Source organism: Centruroides vittatus, unplaced genomic scaffold (assembly GCF_030686945.1).
Source record: "Centruroides vittatus isolate TY-2023 unplaced genomic scaffold, ASM3068694v2 scaffold_1167, whole genome shotgun sequence".
Taxonomy (NCBI): Eukaryota; Metazoa; Arthropoda; class Arachnida; order Scorpiones; family Buthidae; genus Centruroides; species Centruroides vittatus.
In genome coordinates this window covers 765,614-785,139 of record NW_027122671.1, presented here as the reverse complement: position 1 = coordinate 785,139, position 19,526 = coordinate 765,614, and the positions used below count along the sequence as shown (strand labels likewise).

General features: G+C 27.7%; 1 protein-coding gene across 3 annotated transcripts in view; it reads right to left on the bottom strand.

Moving 5' to 3' along the window:
- LOC136986704 (paxillin-like) overlaps positions 1-19,526 on the bottom strand; it is a 54,930-nt gene that overhangs the window by 20,187 nt on the left and 15,217 nt on the right. For all 3 annotated transcript variants that reach the window (XM_067284288.1, XM_067284287.1, XM_067284289.1), the window contains exons 2-7: positions 19,177-19,367; positions 17,891-18,029; positions 17,618-17,741; positions 1,811-1,952; positions 619-801; positions 265-438 (exon numbers count right to left, since the gene is read on the bottom strand). In XM_067284288.1, coding sequence (XP_067140389.1) covers positions 265-438; positions 619-801; positions 1,811-1,952; positions 17,618-17,741; positions 17,891-18,029; positions 19,177-19,367 — 953 coding nt within the window. The remainder of the gene's footprint in view (positions 1-264; positions 439-618; positions 802-1,810; positions 1,953-17,617; positions 17,742-17,890; positions 18,030-19,176; positions 19,368-19,526) is intronic.

The following is a 19,526-nucleotide window of genomic DNA, read 5'->3' as shown; positions in this document are numbered from 1 at the left end:
TTTGGTGCAGTACAAAATTATATTTACTCTTACCTTATATAGGAATTACCCATGTCGGTATAGTATTTCGGGATTTAATAAAGCCAGTTTTTAAAAAATTTCTATGGTTTTTCCATATGAGCAAGAGAAATATAGAACATTTGAAGTCTTTTCTTTTATATTTTTTTAGTTATTAACCAAAATATATGATTATATTCTTAATTAATTATATTTCTGAATGACAAATTTAAAATTAAAGCTTTAATAAATTAGAAAAAGACTTACGTCTAAAATGGGTCCATTGCAATGAGCACATTTTGGTGCAAAAATCTTATGATAATCGCCTTCACAATATGTTCTACCTTCTTTTTCAAAAAATGTTTTGTTTGCTAATTCTTGTTTGCAATGATAACAAGTGAAATGTTCTGGATGCCAAGTTTTGCCCAAAGCATTCACTGCCTAAATAAAAGACATTAACAAGTGAAACGAGCTTGTGATGACATTTAATTTGATTTTTTTTTCATTTAATTTTAAATTTATTGAGTAATTGTTTAAAAACTTATTATGCATTAAAATTTGTATATAGTTTTATCTGGTATGTTTTAACTCTAATTCAATATTAAGTAAACAGGATCTTACCTTTCCACTGATGGATTTCAGGCAGAAAGCACAAGTTTTAGTGTCTGCTCCTTGTTGGCTCATGTTAGACTGAAGATCATCTAACATAGAATGCAACTGTTCCTCGTCAGTGATCTTTGGATCCCGAGAAGGTGTGTGGGTGGAAACTTCAGAGATAGTTAGTGGTGGAGATCTGGAACTGGGCTGGAACGACCCAAGTTGGCAGAAAAGAGCACTTTAATGCATGTAAGGATTATTTTCCCACCCTCCGAAACGTGCCAAAAATTTCTCTCTCAACATCTTACAAAAATGAAATGGGAAATGCCTACTATATTATAGGGGGGTTTAGAGAATAGTTTTAAAAATCTGATATCTTTTACGAGTAGCTAATACCTATTATAGCAATTACTATTACTTATTTTCTGCCATTTGCTGCCGATATATCGTAAACTGCTTATCTCTTGTAAAAAGGTATTAAATAATCCGGATTATTTTCATCTCATACTGACAAGACAAGTGTGAATGAGGAGGCTGCACATGGATACATCACTTTCAAAATAACAGCTGTAGAGCAAGCATGCATACTATTTTTAGAGTAGCAGTGGGTGGAGGATGGGAATGATTTTTCTAACTTCAACTTCAGCACATGGAATTACTTGAAAGTCAGAACTGTAGAATTACATTATATGACAGATATATTTTTGTTATTAACTCGCTCCATACATATTATTTAATAATAAAAGTTATAAATTTTGTTATTAACGAAGAAGAAAAGCGGTCAAGAATAATTCAGAATTATACAATTAAAAATGATTAATAAAAACATACACATTCATTTAAATTGATTCTGTGAGTAATAATTACTCTTTTCTGAATTTCATCAAATATAAATTTAAAAAATAATTAATAAGATAGCGAAAAACTCCATAATATTGTGTTTCAAGGACATAAAAGGTGCCAGCTATTTTGACATTGAAAGCGAACTGCTAGCAATTTATATATGTCAAGAAGCATAAATAGCAGATCTAGAGAAATTTACATTACATTATCATGTCATGTGAGGCTTCTTTCAAACCTTATATTTCCTAAATATGTAAGGTTTGAAGGAAATTTAACATATTTGTAATATATCAGAAATAACATAGTCAATAATATTTTTGCTCAGTGATATAATTTTTCAATAATAAAATATTTTCATTAAGATAAAAGTTACCTGGAAATCTGTTAAACAAGCCATTAAATCATCTAAATCTTTAGTTGCAAAGGTACTTGATGGGACCGGCTTGCTTGGTGTCTTTTTTGTTGTAGTAGTAATCACTGTACGTCTAGTAACAAGTGGGCTATGTTTTACTGGTCTGCAAAAAATATTTTTTCATTAAAAACTCGTAGATTTATAATTTTGCATAACATTTAAATTGATGTAAATTAGTAGTATGTCATAATATTTGAAGTTTACATCAAAATTTTAATCTTCCTCAAACATTTATTTTGTTGACGATTTTTGTTGACAGAATTGTTGACAGAATTTTTCATGTAGCTTCTTTATCTCAATTAATTTATTTTAATGTTATTTTTCTTATCTCTTGTTTTTCTTAATTAAAAATTATTAACAATTAAGTGATGAAACATAAAAAATAATATTGATAACTTTTATTAAAATACGAGACGATTTTTAATTTAAAGCTTCATTTTTCAAAAAGTGAAGCTTAAAAATATTTATGTATTCAATATTAATGTAGAAGTTAAGAAATTTTAATGAGATATTAGAGAAATATATCTATTATATTATTTATAAAATATATCGTTGGAGATAAATAAAAGCTCTAGAAGGAGCAATCAGAGTATAAACCGTATTGTATATATCACATCTCCAAGAAAGTAAGAAGACAAGAAAAAATACATTTGGGATCTGAACTTAATTCTTAGAATGAAATTGAAAATCACTAAAAGGCAGATTAAATGTATCCTTATAGCTTATATGCCAGAGCATTTATTATGAAATCGAAGGGCGTGATCCTGGGATCATGCCCTTCGGCATCGTAACAAATATTCTCTCGTTCCGACTGATCGTTTGATATGGATTTTGATGTCTTTCTTTTTTTAATTTAAACACTAGGATTTATATTATAAATGCTTCTTATCAGTGGCGTGACTATACATGAGTGGGCCCATGTGCAACATTTCTAAAACTGGCTCCCCATTGAACTTTATGTAAGTTTTGCAGCAGTGCTTAATAAACTTAAAGTCACAGTGATAAGTAGTTTACTCATTTTGCAAGTAACAAACTACATTAGTACAGTATGCCCCTCACCTATTTTGTGACGAACAATGGCTACCTAAAATTTTTCTGGACTTGATAAATCCACTGCTTTGGACAAGCCGTTCCTTCGCTTTCGAATTTTCGATAGAAAGTAATGCTACCACTTAGTCTTTTCGGTCATTGAACTGCTGAAATAGTTTTTTTTTAAATAACTTTTAGTTTAGAAAATGAACTTTCCATAGAAGCTGTATTGGCATTTTTTACAATATCGTAAAAAAAGAAAAGAAAAAAGTTGTGCAGACATCTGAAAAGCTGGGTACAAACGCATGGTTTCCGATTAGAAGTAGACCCACTAATTCTTTTGGCAATATCTTTCTCTAAGCCAGACCTGAACGCGAGCACTCGTGTTGGGAATGAAAATGATAAACCAGATCGCGGGAGAAGCTTTAGTCTTTTCATAATTCATTGAAATACCGACATTATTTACTCACGTGTCCCTCCTGGAATATTGTAGAGGCGTAAATAGTCGAAATTTGAGAAATTAAATTTCGAGTATTTCTATGATTTGCTTATGATTATTACTGATTTTTCCTCTTGATTGAGAGAAATTTTATTTGCAGTTTTTCAGAAAGGTAGCACCTTTAATTAGCTTCTGTCAAGATAGTTCAAGCATCTTCGAAACAGTTAATAGTTTTTAGTACTGTATGAACATTAACTTAACAAGACGAAATGGAATGTCTCTAGCGTCTTTGCCTCTGTAACTTCGTGCTCGTTCTTAGTTAAAAGATTGATTTTTGTGAAAACTCTCAGCATGTCCGAGTTCCAGGGGCCCGCCCTAGTCGCTTTGAGAACCCTGTGCAATTACACAGGTTCCACAAATAACAGTTATGCCATTGTTTCTTATTTACTAACAATTTCAGTCACTTACAAGTTAAAGTACACTTTTAACAATTGCGGAATTATCTATTCGAAAAAAAAAAAAAATTGAAATCTAGATCAGGGGTGGTAACAGTGGCGTAGCTAGGATTCTCCGGGCCCGGTGCGGAACCAGATTTGTGGGCCCCTGAAAAAATTTTTCGGTACTTTTTTCGTGATTTTGGGGCCCCCATGGGCCTATCGTTTTCCAGGGGCCCGGTGCGGACCGCACCTACCGCACCCCCTAGCTACGCCACTGGGTGGTGAACCTATGGCACGTGTGCCCAAAGTGGCACATAAGGAAAAGTAATCTGGCACGTAACGTATCATATGATTTATGATATCGATTTATGATATGTCTTTTTCTTAATCATCCTTTCGGATTATCCTTTTTTTTTTCAATCAGATTTTTTACATTTATTCTAATTAAAGCATATTCGTTTAATTTGTATAAATATCGTTATTCGAAGTCTAAAACTTTGGCACGCATAAACATCTTTAAAGCTAAGTATGCTTACTATATGGCACGCGAGCTCAAAAAGGTTCGCCACCCCTGTTCTAGATGTTTTGGATAAATTAAAATATGCTAAAATATTCGAATAGCGATAAATATTTGATAATTATCTTGAATTGATATGCACTGTACAATTAATCGATCGGATGACCAAAAGATAAGAAGTTCTCCTTTGCCTAGAAGGCTTTAAGCTCTAATCTAAATAAAATTTCTATTTTTTAGATATTCGAAATGAAATATTGTTCTTCATACTTCATCCATTCTAAACGATCAACTGTAGATGAGGCTCATCCATAATGAACGAAAAATAAAGCTAATTATATACAGTAAACCTCTTTTTGTTGGACATCCTTGGTTCCATAACAATGTGTCCAATTTAGATGCATTGATATAATTTTTTAGTGTATATTGTTATAATTTCGACTAATAATAAACTTAAGTTACTTGTCGGAACTGAACTAAACCTTTCGTCCTTTTCTATTTTTAATTACTTTACTTTTTTTGGTTTAATAATAAATGTTTGAAATAAAATTCAGAATTTGTGCCTTTTTTATTGTGATATTTAAAATAGTAAAGACTTATTATTACAAAACAACGAAACTTAAAAAATAGCATCACCTATTTATATAAACTATGAAAGTTGGAAATTTAATCCATTGAAAACAACATATGTTATCATTTCCATACATTATATAATATCAGTGTATATACTGTATATAAATTAATATAATTGTCTTTAATAGATACAATCGAACAAAGATTCGTTTCATTCAAGTATAAATAAGCAAAATGAATTTAATTCTGGAGTTCGGGGCCACATGAAGATTATTCTTATTGACTAAAATAATTAACATGCAGATTTAGTTTGATTTCTTCCGAGGACAAATAAAACAACTTGTAACAATTGTCCCTAGTTCAATAACGTAAATGTATTCTTATTGCTTGAGGACAATTGCACACGCTTCATTATTATAAAAAAGTTTCTCAGGTACGTACTGAGAAATAAAGTTAATACACAGGCATGATCTAAGATTAGTAACAGTAACAGGTAGATCATAATATTTTCTATCTTTTTAATAAAAATTATTCTTAATTTAATGATAATCTATATAATGCTTTATTCAACTATTTATATAACATTAATATAACAATAAATAAATAATATATAATTATTATTTATTTATTAACGGCTACAATAATTATTTATTATTGTAGCCGTTTCTAGCCCGACAATTCGGCTTTGGTTAGAGTATTGCTTTAACGGGTTAGCTGATGATGTTTATTTATATAAATAATATACAATTATAAATAATAATGTAGTAATATGCGATATTATTTAACACAAACTTAATGAACTATACAATGTTTATATTAATATAAACAAATAACAAATAGAATTATGTTATAGCAAATAAAAAATAGATTATAATAAATAAATTATATTTTGATCCACGAGTTCTTAAATTTTTTTCGAAATTCTATTCTCAAACAATTTACAAAAATTATTAATTCAAAATTCGAAAATGATGAAATCTAATGAATTGTATTTTTATTTTGTGTAGATGCATCTTGTCCTAACTAGATCGACAGACATTGTTTCTCCTAATTAAATAGTTCATAATGTTTTTTAAAATTTATCAAAACGATTCATCTTATTGTTAAAAAATCAATTTCTTTAAAAAAAAATCTTTCTTTTAAAAAATAATTGATGAAACTTTACAGTTAAGTACGAAAAGTTCAACCGTTGTTATTTTATCTGGACCGCATTTTATCAGAGACAAAAACTTCTTGTAACTTGTAATAATTCCACTACAATAATTACTGTAATAAATGTGTTTCTACCACTTGTAGAAATGTAACACCTGATGAGGGGAGCATGTTATACCAAAGTCTTACACCCGAAATGCATAGTAAAATAAAGAATAACGAAGATAACACCCACTAGTTTTTGTTTCTGATGAAATGCGGTCCAGATAAAATAACAACGGTTGAACTTATCGTTCTTAACTGTGAAGTTTATCAATTATTTTTTAAAAAGAAGGATCTTTTTTTAAAGAAATTGATTTTTAAACAATATAAAGAAGCCGCACCATTGATATAATACATATCTGTTACTTATAGACGATTCATCTTAGTTTACAAAGTACTGTACATGATTACAAATAGAAACAATCTATAAAAATATTTCTATCTGGTGATTTTCTAATAATTGATTTTTTGGCAAATTTAATTCAAATAAATTGGAGTCGAGTTTTTAGAGTCGAGAATTATTCCATACAGACATATAGACTATCGTTATTCCGTACATTTCGATTTTTCTTAATACTAATAATTTTAGAATTATTTAAGATCCATATACTTAATTTATAAATAACAAACGACAGTTTACTTCTAATGTACTGTCCACGATCAAAAAACCTTCTCGGGGAGAAATATAAGTTCCTTAGAAACTATCGAATATAAATAAAAAGTAACATATTAAGAAAAAAAATTATTTTTACACAAAACCTCATAATCCTCTCACTTTTAATTTTGATTATAAGGGACCGTTAAAGCATTACATCAACAAAGTTTGCCATTTTTTGATCTCCCTTCATTACTAAGTTCTTTCTCATTCAAGTCCATTCACCATCGTCAGAAAACAAGGTATCCTCCTCCCCTAATTATGACACCATGCCAGAAGTTTTAACCGTTCGCAAATACAGCAAATTCCTCACTAAACGTCATTGAATTTCTTCTATGATACATCTGTAATCATTAACAATTATTGTTGACGCATTTTCTTTGTAAACAATAAAACAGATTTTTTATGAGGTAGAAAACAATGCTGGAAGTTGCAAACACGATCCGATTAGGATGATATTAATACAAATTAAATCTTATTTATATCATTTAGCCTATGGTAAACTCGGTTTTGTTATACGTCGTTTCGTTTAACGTCACAATTTCCAAGAATCTATCGCCGAAGATTAAGTGAGGACATGTATGTAGGAATTATTTTGTGATGATTGTTGAGAAAAATAAACAACGGGTACAATCTTACGTCATCCAAGACTCATCCCCTCTTCCCCCATCGTCAGCAATTGTCAGATTCAAACGAGTCCCTCCTCCACGTAAACTGCTGACGTAATACTTGAATGGTCCCTACATAAAATTTTACTAGTAATGAACGGTACACGGTAAAGTCTTCACAGGAATGAAGCGAATTGATCTCGAATAAAACTTGGAATTAAGTAAATTCAACATGAATTTTTTTTTATATAGTCGTAAAAACTTACTACAAATTTTAATAATATCTTCTCATAAAAATAAAGGAAGGACGAAAGGACGGAAAGGACTGAAGGACGAAATCATACTTCGGATGATTTCGTCCTTCGACATCAAAATTACTAGCGGAAAATCCACAGAAAGTTCGAAAGAATACAGGAAAATAAATCAACAAATATTATAGAACAGGGACCGTTAACACCTGATGAAAACAGTAGTTTTTATCTCTGTTACCAAAGTTTCGATCATGTTTGAATATACATAGATAGGCCATAGTTTAGTCGTAGACGTAGTGCTATAAAAATGTATAAAATATAGATCAAAGATAGGAATCAGAATTCAAAGTGAAAGGGAAATTAATTAAAAATGCTGTTGGAAAGAATTTTTATTTAAAAAACAAAAAGATTTTTTTACATTAAAGTTATTATTATTGAAATTTTTGTTGTAAACAATTTATATTGGGCACAAGTGGGCGAGGTAGGTTTGGGCCATTTATGCTGGCCAGTGAAGTGAAGCCCACTAGTATGAAAAAAATAATTAGCAAAGAAAATTTTGTCTGGCAAGTATTTATTACGTGTCACACATTTGGAATTTAAAGTATGTACAAAGCATACAGGTATTTTGTAAATTTATGGACTATACTGGACTACAAATCCGCGAAGAAAAGTTCACGGTATATAGGAATCATCGGTTAAATTTAAAGATGATTTAATTGAAGATGCTTATTTCATTCTAAGAAATTATGAAAATAATATTTATAATTTTTATATAAACGTAATGAATTAACTTTTTACTTGAAAACATCTATTATTGTTTTTATTTACACAAGTTTCATTAATTATGTAAACTAATATTTTTATCTTTAAAAATAAATTATAAACAAAATAAAATACAGTATATTCATTTATATAGGTAACATTACGGTTAATGTTACCTATGGTTCCAAGATGGCGGCTCGTCTGATTCCAGCAAGGAAACAGTGAGGACGCACGTTCTAACCTATTCTAATAATTTTGTTGGTAATAATTATGGTAATTTATTAAAATAGGTTAGGTTAGGTTAGACCGTGCGTCCCCACTGTTTCCCTTCTTCTATTTGCTGGAATCAGAGACGAGCCGCCATCTTGGAACCATAGGTAACATTAACCAATATTACTAATACTAATTTACAAAATTAAAAATAAAAAATAATTTTAATTTTAAAAATATTCCTTATTCAATTTAACTGATAAATGAAATGAAATCATATAAACTGAATGTATTTGTTTACATTTTGAGTCAGCTACAATTCGAAATGAATTTTTTGCGGACGTATGTCAGCGCTTTTTAATTTAATATAAACAAATGTGCATCTGGCAATCATCTAAATTATGATTGGCTATATTTTTCTGGTAAGATGACCTATAGTGATTTATACATCTCAAATAAGGAATATATTCATAAATTTAAATATTACTTGATAAATAGCCTATTAGTTTTAAATTGTTATTAAAAAACTTTGAATTATTTGAATAATTTTCCGTTTAATAAATATTAAAATGTTTTGTTCAGAGAATAAACTTAAATAATTTTGTAAAAGTTAAGTAGATAGTTCACAGAATTGCCTAACGTCTGAATTTAGACATTGGCTAAAAGCCTAAAATCTATTTATAATCACTAAATAGTGTTTGCTATTATTTAAAAATTATCTAACAATTATTATTGTTTTAAAATTTTTGAACATAATTTCATACTGAAAACTTATATCCATTTACAAAATTAGAAATCTAGAGTAATGTATTAGAATAATTACAATGATTATAGTTTTTGCATTATTAATATGTAATATTAAAGATAAATAACATAATTCATTCAGTAAAGCAAAATTAAAAATAAAATTGAATAATAAAATAGTGTTTATTTGTTATTTAATGTCTATTTTTATATTATGTACTGTATATTTAATTATAATATAAATAATATTATATGTAATAATATTTTATTACTTAGTATATTGTTTTAATTTATTTTATTAACTTGTTGTGACAAAGGATAATATATTATTTATTAAATAGATAATTTGTTAGAATATTCAATATCTATTTTTCAACAGTAGTTGAATTTTCTTTGATATTCTATCTGCTACATATGAATTGCAGCTGTTATTCAAATTAAATTAGCATAGAAATTGAATAAATTGACAATTTTTACTAAAAAAAACCTTTAGTTTTATAACATATACTTACATAATTAATACCTTAAATATTAAAATTAAAAATTGTTTTAAATTAGACTTGATTTGAATATTTTAACTTGACAAACTTGAATATATTTTGATATATTAAAATTATGAATAGACATTCTGATAATTTAACATGTACTGTGTGTTAAATACAATAAATCATTTCTAAATTCATTCTTCTAATTGGAAGAAACCATACAAATTTAACGATTACTTTGATTTTCAATATTTCTATTGAAGCGAGGAGATAGTTGATTCTTTCATATCTAAATTTAGAATATTCTGTGGGAAGGGAAATATCACTGATTCCTTATGAGGACGGCAAAATTCTTTTTTCTGTTCTCTCGTGAGAATAACATTACTCAATCTGTGTAGGATTTTCCTATTCTCGTCTTACATCATATGATACTGCATGTTACGTTATACGATATCATCTATTGCATTTGTAGATTTATATAAATAATAAATATCAAATAATTGTGTCAGGGTCAATGTGTCCAGTAACTATACGTTCTAATTTCATTAAAAAAGAAAAAATTCACTCAAACTCTACTGTATTATAGGTTTTTTACATATATTTTTAAGATCTGTATAATGTATATATTTTAATTTGATACTTTAAACGTTCATATAATTAAGGCCTGTTTTTCTTAAACTGGTTATTATAAATAATTGCTGTTATTAGATACGCGTAAAAAACGAAAACCTGTTTATATTAGTTGCACGTTCTCATTAACAATTTGACTAAATAGTGTATTTGGCACACCTGTTTGGCAATGCAAGAAACGTCTATTCGTTTTGGCATTTTGACATATCTTAATTTATCTTTCGTAAATTTTATATTGTAATTGTTGTGATCATCTCATCAATGTTTACATCGTTAAACTCAAAACAAATATGATACATATTTTTAATGAAAAAATCTTGCAAGATAAAAATAACTTTATCTATAGAAATTACATGATCGTCTTCACTGGGTTCTAGAATCTGTTATTTTATTTTTCACAATATTTTACCACATTTGTAAAATTAAAATATATATATATATATATTAATTTAATCACATATCGAAAATTCCAATAAAAGTGAATCACTACTGAAATTAATGCAATGTCACAGTTAAAATTAAAAATACTTATACATTTTTAAAGCAGCAACAATTTAATAAATGCCAGAACAAAATGTTTATTTGTGATATTTCAATAACAAATAATGGATACAGCAGCAGCATATAAAATATTTATCATATGTATAAAATTTCTCGTAAATTAATTACAATAATATTAATTCTCTAATTAGAAAAATGAATATCAGCATACATTTTTTTAAGATGAAGATACTATTATCATTTGTTCAACAAACAATACACAGGCAGTGTTTCCTTCTAGAATCTTTATTAAGACTACATAAGCATTTCGGGAGTAGGCCTTTACTAATGTAGTGTTATGTAGCCTAAATAAAGATTCTATAGCCCTATTTCATAAAAATCACAAATTGTTAGTTACAAGCAACAAGACATTATCTTCAAGTCCTGCAAGAAGTCGTTCCGTGTTTATGAAGTAATGCGTTTGGCATAAGCTAAAAGTCATAAAACAATGATAGTTGCATAAATATAAGTATTTAGTAGTTACAAGCTATAAGGGCGAAAAAATAAAGTTTAAGTTGTAACCTTTCTGTTATGTAAACCAATTTCTCTAACTTATAGGCGCATGCATGTTACAAGCAAAAATACTATATAGCAGCCCGGCCAACAAGTTGATCGTGATAGACCGATCGTCGCCGTATCATTTTTAATCGATCGTTGATAATATGACCCATTAAAACGTGGAAAACGTTTTTTATTTTAATAGGAATATTAAATCCACATTTTTCACGAAGAAATCTTTTAACTATTCACTACGTAATGCTCTATGAGATAACGTTTGGTGAATAAGAAAGGCTTTTTATGTCGTGGTTATTTTCAGGTGATATTATTTTGGAAATTCTTTTATTGTACCCTAAACAATTTCAGTTAAGTGCAAAATAAGTGCACCGAAGAGAGGCAAAACTTATGATTTATGCCATGGCAAAAAGAATTTTCTTTCTTTCTGTCGCAATGGAAGAAATAAAAGTTCTTTTTTTTTCATTATGTTGAAAAATAAATGATGCCGTTTAATTTATGCCTTAGTATCTTTACCAAAAGAGATAAAGTGGAATGCCAATTACTATCTAATAAATAAATATACAGTAATTACGTTTTGCAGCATAATTTTGTTAGGGTGGTTTTATAGAAGAACAAAAATGTAGGGTGTTTGATATTTTTTATGAAATCAATTAAATAATTAAATCTATAAGATAAAATTTTATTTATATTATTATGATATGTATCAATATATCATTCTCCTTTGTATAGCCTGCACATTTATCTAGAGTGTCCTAATATAAAAGATATGTCTATGAATAAATATATTTTTAGCAATACAGTATACAGCCTGAACTTTAAGAGAAAACACATTTTTTTTATTATATTTCTCTTCGGAGAAAAGAGAACAAATTAAAACATCTGTGCAATCCATGAAAGGTGATCACAATCCATTATAAGTTGTGCAGGCGTTTATCAATCAATACAAGAATATTCTTCAATTGGTAAAACCGAAATCCACACCTTATGAATCATCTGAGGTTAGGATAAAATAATATCCAGCAATAAATATGCATTCCATTATAAAATTTTGAAGTTTATTATAAAGAGACTTGTGTTAAAATTTTCCAGATTTGTATCACCTTTTACATCAATTTCTTTATAATTAAGTAGAATTTATTCTTTTAATGAACTACATTTAGAATTCTTTTCACATTTCGTCTTCTTTTTAGTAATTGTTAGTCAAAGCTATTATCTAAATCGATGTCAACGCTAAATTAAATCATTAGACTATCAAATCAAATAAATTAAAATGTGAAAATCCAATAAAATGAAACTTGTAATCACTTTATGAATTAAAAAAAAATAGTAGAAATTTTTATTAAAACTGCAAATGCAGAGCTTGCATGTAACAAGACAAACTAATACGTTTTCGCAACAAATTCTTATATATTGGTGATAAAATGCTTATAATACAACAAAGTTTTCTTATATACAAGCGCCATCCACATATTTTCACATTAATATCTGCACGTCTTTATAATCGTATATATTTACTGGTAATTCCACATTTTTATCTCTATTGATATTGATTTTTATTAATGTTGCTTATGCAATCAAAATTGCTTACGACTAGTAACTTGTTACAAAACTTTTTATTCAACACATTTTGTTTGTAATTCCTAACTTGTAAAGCTTGTATCAACTACACGCATTTTATGCAATAACGCCCAATATTGATCTGTTCCATAATTGCAATAAAAATTCTCAATAATACTTAAAAGTAAATAATGTTTAAATCAAAATTTTCTCTTATATGTAATACTAGTAGATAATTAGTATTCCAGATAATTTTAAAATGTGATCATAAACTAGCATTACAGAGAAAATAAAGGCAAAATTGAGACAGTATGACCATAAGATGCATAAAGTATAGACCCAATAAAGAAAATTAATGAAAAGCGAGCATTAGAAAAAAGGCCACATGGAAGACAAAGATTGAGCAGAAAAGAGAAAATAAGAAATGACATGACAAAAGAGGAATGGATGGATGAAAATGTAAGAGAGAGAAAAATGGCGACAATTCATCAAGGTAGCCGAATCTTGAACTTTAGGATATGGCGAAGAAGAAGAAAAAAACAGATTTAAATATGTAGCTGGCATACTTGTCATATCAATGTAACTAAGTAATCAAAACAATTATTACAAACCGACTAGATGTTTTCATTTTTCAGTTACCAATCGAAATTTCGATATTTACTGTAAGTAAACAGAAATATTAATAAATGTGTAAAATTTCATTTTCTCAAGCTCTTCGAAATCCCAGACTATGAAGAAGTTTACAAGTCTGAGTTTTTGCTCTCTTTTACTGTTAGCTATATACGGCGTGTTATAAATAAAGCGAACCAGTCTCATAATTTGGAAACGACTAAAGTAAGAGGATCGGACTAATTATGGCCCAAACAAGGTGCAAGGAACTGCTTTGCTTCGATAGTAGCGCAACTAAAAGAACTGATTTTGTTTTTCCATAAATAAATTCTTAAGTAGAGTACTTTTATCATGTTAAATGGCACATTTCTATCGACTCCATTGGATTCCCAGCACAGAGCAGATTTGTCGTTATCAACTCGGCCGCAGTATTGCAAGAACACTGATCTACCTTCAGTTTCCCTTGTAAAATTAATAAAAATCTCTTTGGTACTCGAGCGCCATCCACATATTTTCACATTAATCGTATCCACATCTTTATAATCGTATATATTTACTAGTAATTCCACATTTTTATCTCTATTGATATTGATTTTTATTATGTTGCTTACATATATTCTCTCAATTTGCAAATATATAAATTTATATTATGTTTACATTACAGGATTATTGTAATAAGATGTGATCCTGATTTATAAGCGTATCTCGTAAACTGGGACAAGCGAATCCATTATTTCTTATAGTTAAAATTTGTACCTCGTTCTGACATTATCTAGTCATTTTAGCTACATTTCCAAATAAATTAAAGTGCTAAAAACACCTATTTATCTTTCAGTCAACAATTTTAAGTAAACTGAACTAAAATTGAATTAAATTAAAATGTTTATTGGCTTATTCACAGTTATAAAAAGAACAAATACAAAACGAGAGAAGCGTATTCGACATAAAAAGAGCAGATAGTTATCAGACATTTCTTCATTTAATAATAAGAAAACTAAAGTTAGTTAAGACAATAAATAAGCAGAAATAAATAAAATGGAGCAAGATGAAAATATTTATAATTAATAAAATTGCAATCATCGATAGAATAAATTGTAATATAGAGATAAAGTTTGCTAAACTGCGCAACCTCGTTAGGAACGAATAACGAACGTAACGAATATATACACGATGCGAATGAAACAAAGAAAATAGGAGACGAATCAACGAGCCATGAATCCGTAGCATGCGAGAATCTTATCTGCACTATTGTTTCGTAAATCGGGAAAGGGATAAAAGCAAATATGTCATGGTATCAAATTCCTTAAGTCGAGTAGTTCTATTCGTAAATCGGGTGCAATACAGGGGTGCCCAAGTGTAAGGGCACAGTATGTACCCAAGTGAGGGGGTGCACAGGGCACAGCTGCATCCTGAGCTTCCCCTTTCTAAGAGTAAAACCGAGTACAGTATCTCAGGTAGCAAAAAATTTTGTAAGGCATATTGTTTTCTTTCTGCACTCCTGAAGATTTCTGCATCTATTATTGGTCCTACTGTACATTATTTCTTTGTCGTAATTTACTGTGTAATAGTATTTCATCACTGTCATTCGTTTCATAAATAAGAGATTAGGAAATAAATATTAAGGAACTAATAACTGACTGAATTGCTTGTTATTATTATTTAAAACTATCAATAAGCAAACATTTTAAATATGTGATTAAAAACAATATCAATTTTTATTTTATATCAGAAGTTGCTTTTAGCATAAGATTATCTTCGGTTTATATTCTATTTGAATTTTCTTTAGAAAGGAAAAACAAATATACTACGTTACAGATTATATTCTTATCTTATATTAATTTATACAAGACAAAATATAACAGGCTTATGGTGTATTGTAAATATATATTTATACTATTTACATGCAATTCACCATAGTATTTCTAGCATTAACACTTAATCTAAATAAACTATATATTTTTTAAATCGTATACTGTATAAAAATTTGATGCTCGTATTATTTAGGGACGGATAATATTTAAGGAAATATAATTAAACCACTAGTCTATGTTAGAGTACGTTATACTAAAAAATAAAAAAAAACTTGTTTGTAATAAAACCCATAACAGCACAGTTGCAGACATGTATTTATAATGCTGCGAGTGCTTTCGTCATTTGAATAAAATGGTGCCAATTCTCACCAAATTTTTAAATATCATTCACAAGAGGTCAGGGAAGTTTCAAGCGTACAACAAATCTAAAGCTATTTCAATATGATCATGCGGAAGTCGGACGAACAGTTATAGAAAAAACACATTTTTGTTTGACTAATGCGTTTCATTCGTCTGATTTTGAAATTAAAACAGACAAATAAAAATAGGTACAGCATTATAAAATCAATATGTCCACAAAATAAAATTTTTACCAATGTTAAACTAACTATTTTTTTTTAATTTTTAATAAACAAAACTGGGTTTTTTGGAAACAAATTTAATAACTTTTACTTTAGAAGTCTCGAACACAAATTCGTGTTAATAACAACCACATGGCTTTTTCCACCTTTATTTAGTTGACAAACTAAATCAACTAAATAAAGGTGGAAAAAAGGTGGAAAAAAGCCATGTGGTTGTTATTAACACAAATTTGTGTTCGAGACTTCTAAGAATAATACAACACGGTTTCACAAAAATCAAACTTTTACTTTATAAAACTTATTGATAGATTTTCAGAACTGAAATAATAGATTAGTTAAAATTCACAAACAATCTGCATGAAATTAATTTCTTTCGTGAACTCAAACGATTAAAAATAAAATTTTAAATCTATAGACCTATATCTATAATCAAATTAATATTTGGATAAACTCAGTTAATAGATTAGAATTTGGTACTTAAAAAAGTTGAATAAACACAGGTTTTTATTTTTAAACGCATCTGTAACATACACCTGCTCATTTCAACAGTATAACTTTTGAATATTTTAAATGAAACACGCATGTCATGTAATTTTCTGGCTACTTTCAGTTGGTTAGCCCTCAAGGATACTTTTCTGAAAATATATTTGAGTCCCAGCAATGTGTGAAGGTTATTTATTAGCGCATATAACTTCGTTTAATATTATAAAAAGAAATATTGTGCCTTGGTATCTGTTTAGATTAATTTAATTCGTTTAGTATATATTTATCTAAAAATAGATTTATTATTAATATATTTATTACACAGACTTGTTAAAACTCTAAATTAATTAACTATAACTGACATTTTACTAATACTGTATCCTATATATTCCATTTAATAAACATTTTTATATAAAAAAATAATTATAGATAAACCATACAAAATTCATAATAACCAAAATAGTATATAAATTTAAATATTTAACTATTCCATATATGTATAATAGCTAAATATTTCAATTAATTGCAATTATTTTCGATGTAATGATATATTTTATATTTTTTCAGTTACCCAAGTAATAAATTAAATATAAATGTTTATATTCAACATATATATAACTTCAGCAATGCTACATAAGTTATGTTAAATATTAGTAATATGAATGTAGTAGTCTTATATAAGTCTAAAAACGGATTTAAAATAATAATACAGTAATTACGACTTGTATGGAGTTTCTTTCAGCTCTTTTGGCATAATTTATGTATTTTTAAATATATGCAAATTTATTTTAGTTCCGCTTTTAAATTTTAAGTTTATCTTTCCCTAATACAAGAGAAAATATCTTTTAAAATGTAAATTATTATAAAAATAAAAAGTTAATATAAAAAAACAACATAAAATTTAATTTAAATCACATATTTTGCACAAAATATATAAGCTTGAAAGATTTCGACTTTATAATTGGCAGATCGATTTAGATTTAAGTTTTAATTTCGTTCATAGAATAGAACTAATATTATAGAAATTATAGCCAATACACTAAAAATTAAAGAAATTAAATGCCTTTGAGACCAATGTCATTAAAGTGGATCATTATTTTCATGTTTACTGACAAATTCATAAATATAAAAACAACTTACTGATTGGGTACAGCACTTTGCAAATCATCTAATAAACTTTCTACAGAACTGTTATGTTCTTGCAGAGATTGTCTTTGCAAAGTTGGACTTATAGTACGATGAGGCAAAACTGGTGATGGAGGAACTGTCATTTGAAAATAATAATAATTTATTAGTTTTATCGATCGCGTAAATACAATTATACTGTTAAGTATAAAAATAAAAACTTGGACCCCGAATATAAAGAAATTTCTAAACTTAAAATATCAGAAATAGAAATGTATCTAATTATACCTTTTCTAGTTGGATAACTTCCATATCTGGCTGAATTTAATTCTTCCAAAAGTGAATCTAACTCGGACAAATTTGCGTTTAAATTCGATTGATCTTTCGGTTTATCGTGTAAATAAAAATCTTGATTTTGGTAAATGGGCTGAAACAATTGAAAAAATAAAAATGAAAAATAAATAAAGTATTGAAATGTTGGTTCATAGCAGAAGAACTGATTAGAAATTTTGTTATATAAAAATATTTGATTAAACTTAAAAATTAAAAAGACCGAACTAAAATCGATTTTCTTTTTCTTTTACTAAAATTTAGAAGAAATTACATTCTGAATGTAATATTTTACTTAAATAAAACTCGCATCATATGAACATTTTAAAGAGTTTTCAAAGCTATGTTAACACAGCTTGTATAATATTACACTTTTAAATGCTAATATTTTATTTTTGCAAAAATAAATAAAGAAGTTTAGAGGACACATCGTAATTTAAAATATTAAAAACAAAGAATTGCAATATTTATCAATTAAAATTAATTAAGGAATGCCACTTGCTATATATGGAAAAGCCGACATAGAAGGTGACCTCTGTTTAAAAAACTATCATGTAATTAAATAAACAAACGCCTACTGCCCGATTATAAACTTGGTCAAACAGGTGCATTTAAAAGAATTAAAAAAAAAAAAAAAACACTAAAGAAAATTGGATGATCTCCTAATTCCTTCTTAATTACCTAATGATTCTAAGAATTATAAAGCGGAAAATTTAAAATAAAAACAACTAGTTATTTTACCCTTCATCGTTGACACCTTTTTGCGTGAATTTAGTAACAAGATCATTTCCATAGTCTAATTCTTAATTATTCATTTATTTACGTGATAATTAAAACAAAATAATTAGAAATTAAATTGAAAAAATACATTATTATTATCTTGTCTAGGGAAATTTCACATTATATTTATGAATGGTTATTTAATAGCATTTACTAATTAGCATTTTTCCTCTTTGATATAAAAGTCAATGTTTTAACCTGATTATTTACAACATAACTGAATTAAAATAGAATAACATTATAATATAATAAAGTATACTTAAATTAAAATTTAAAAGTTTTGTTAACTTATATTCTACAAAATGCAGTCCTGAGATTTTAGGTTTTATCCTGTCATTTAAGGATATGAAACTAGATCTAAACATATGCAATATATATATATAAAATAAAATGTATTGAAAGTTTGCGTATTGAAAGTTTGCGTATTAATAAATAAATGATATGCTGTTCAATAATTAACTTACCGATTCTCTAGGCTTATACTCGTATTTTTCGGTAATTACTTTACGATTTATTATTGGACTTCTGGACACGGATCTCGGTTGAAATCTTGGACTCGAAGATCCGTGATAATTAGAAGTTGGTGCTATTGTTTTATAACTTGGAGTCGAATTTAAATGGGCAGTAGTCGATTGCAAATCGGCCAAAAGAGCATCTGTAACAATGTTAATATAATAAGTCAATCGTTTATAGTATTGAATTTTATTTCGCAGTTAAAGATATTTAAAATGTATCTGAAATGATTAAAGATAATTCTCTTTAATAAAATTTAAATCAATTTTGTTGAAATTTTGAGGGGTTAAGTTTAAGATAA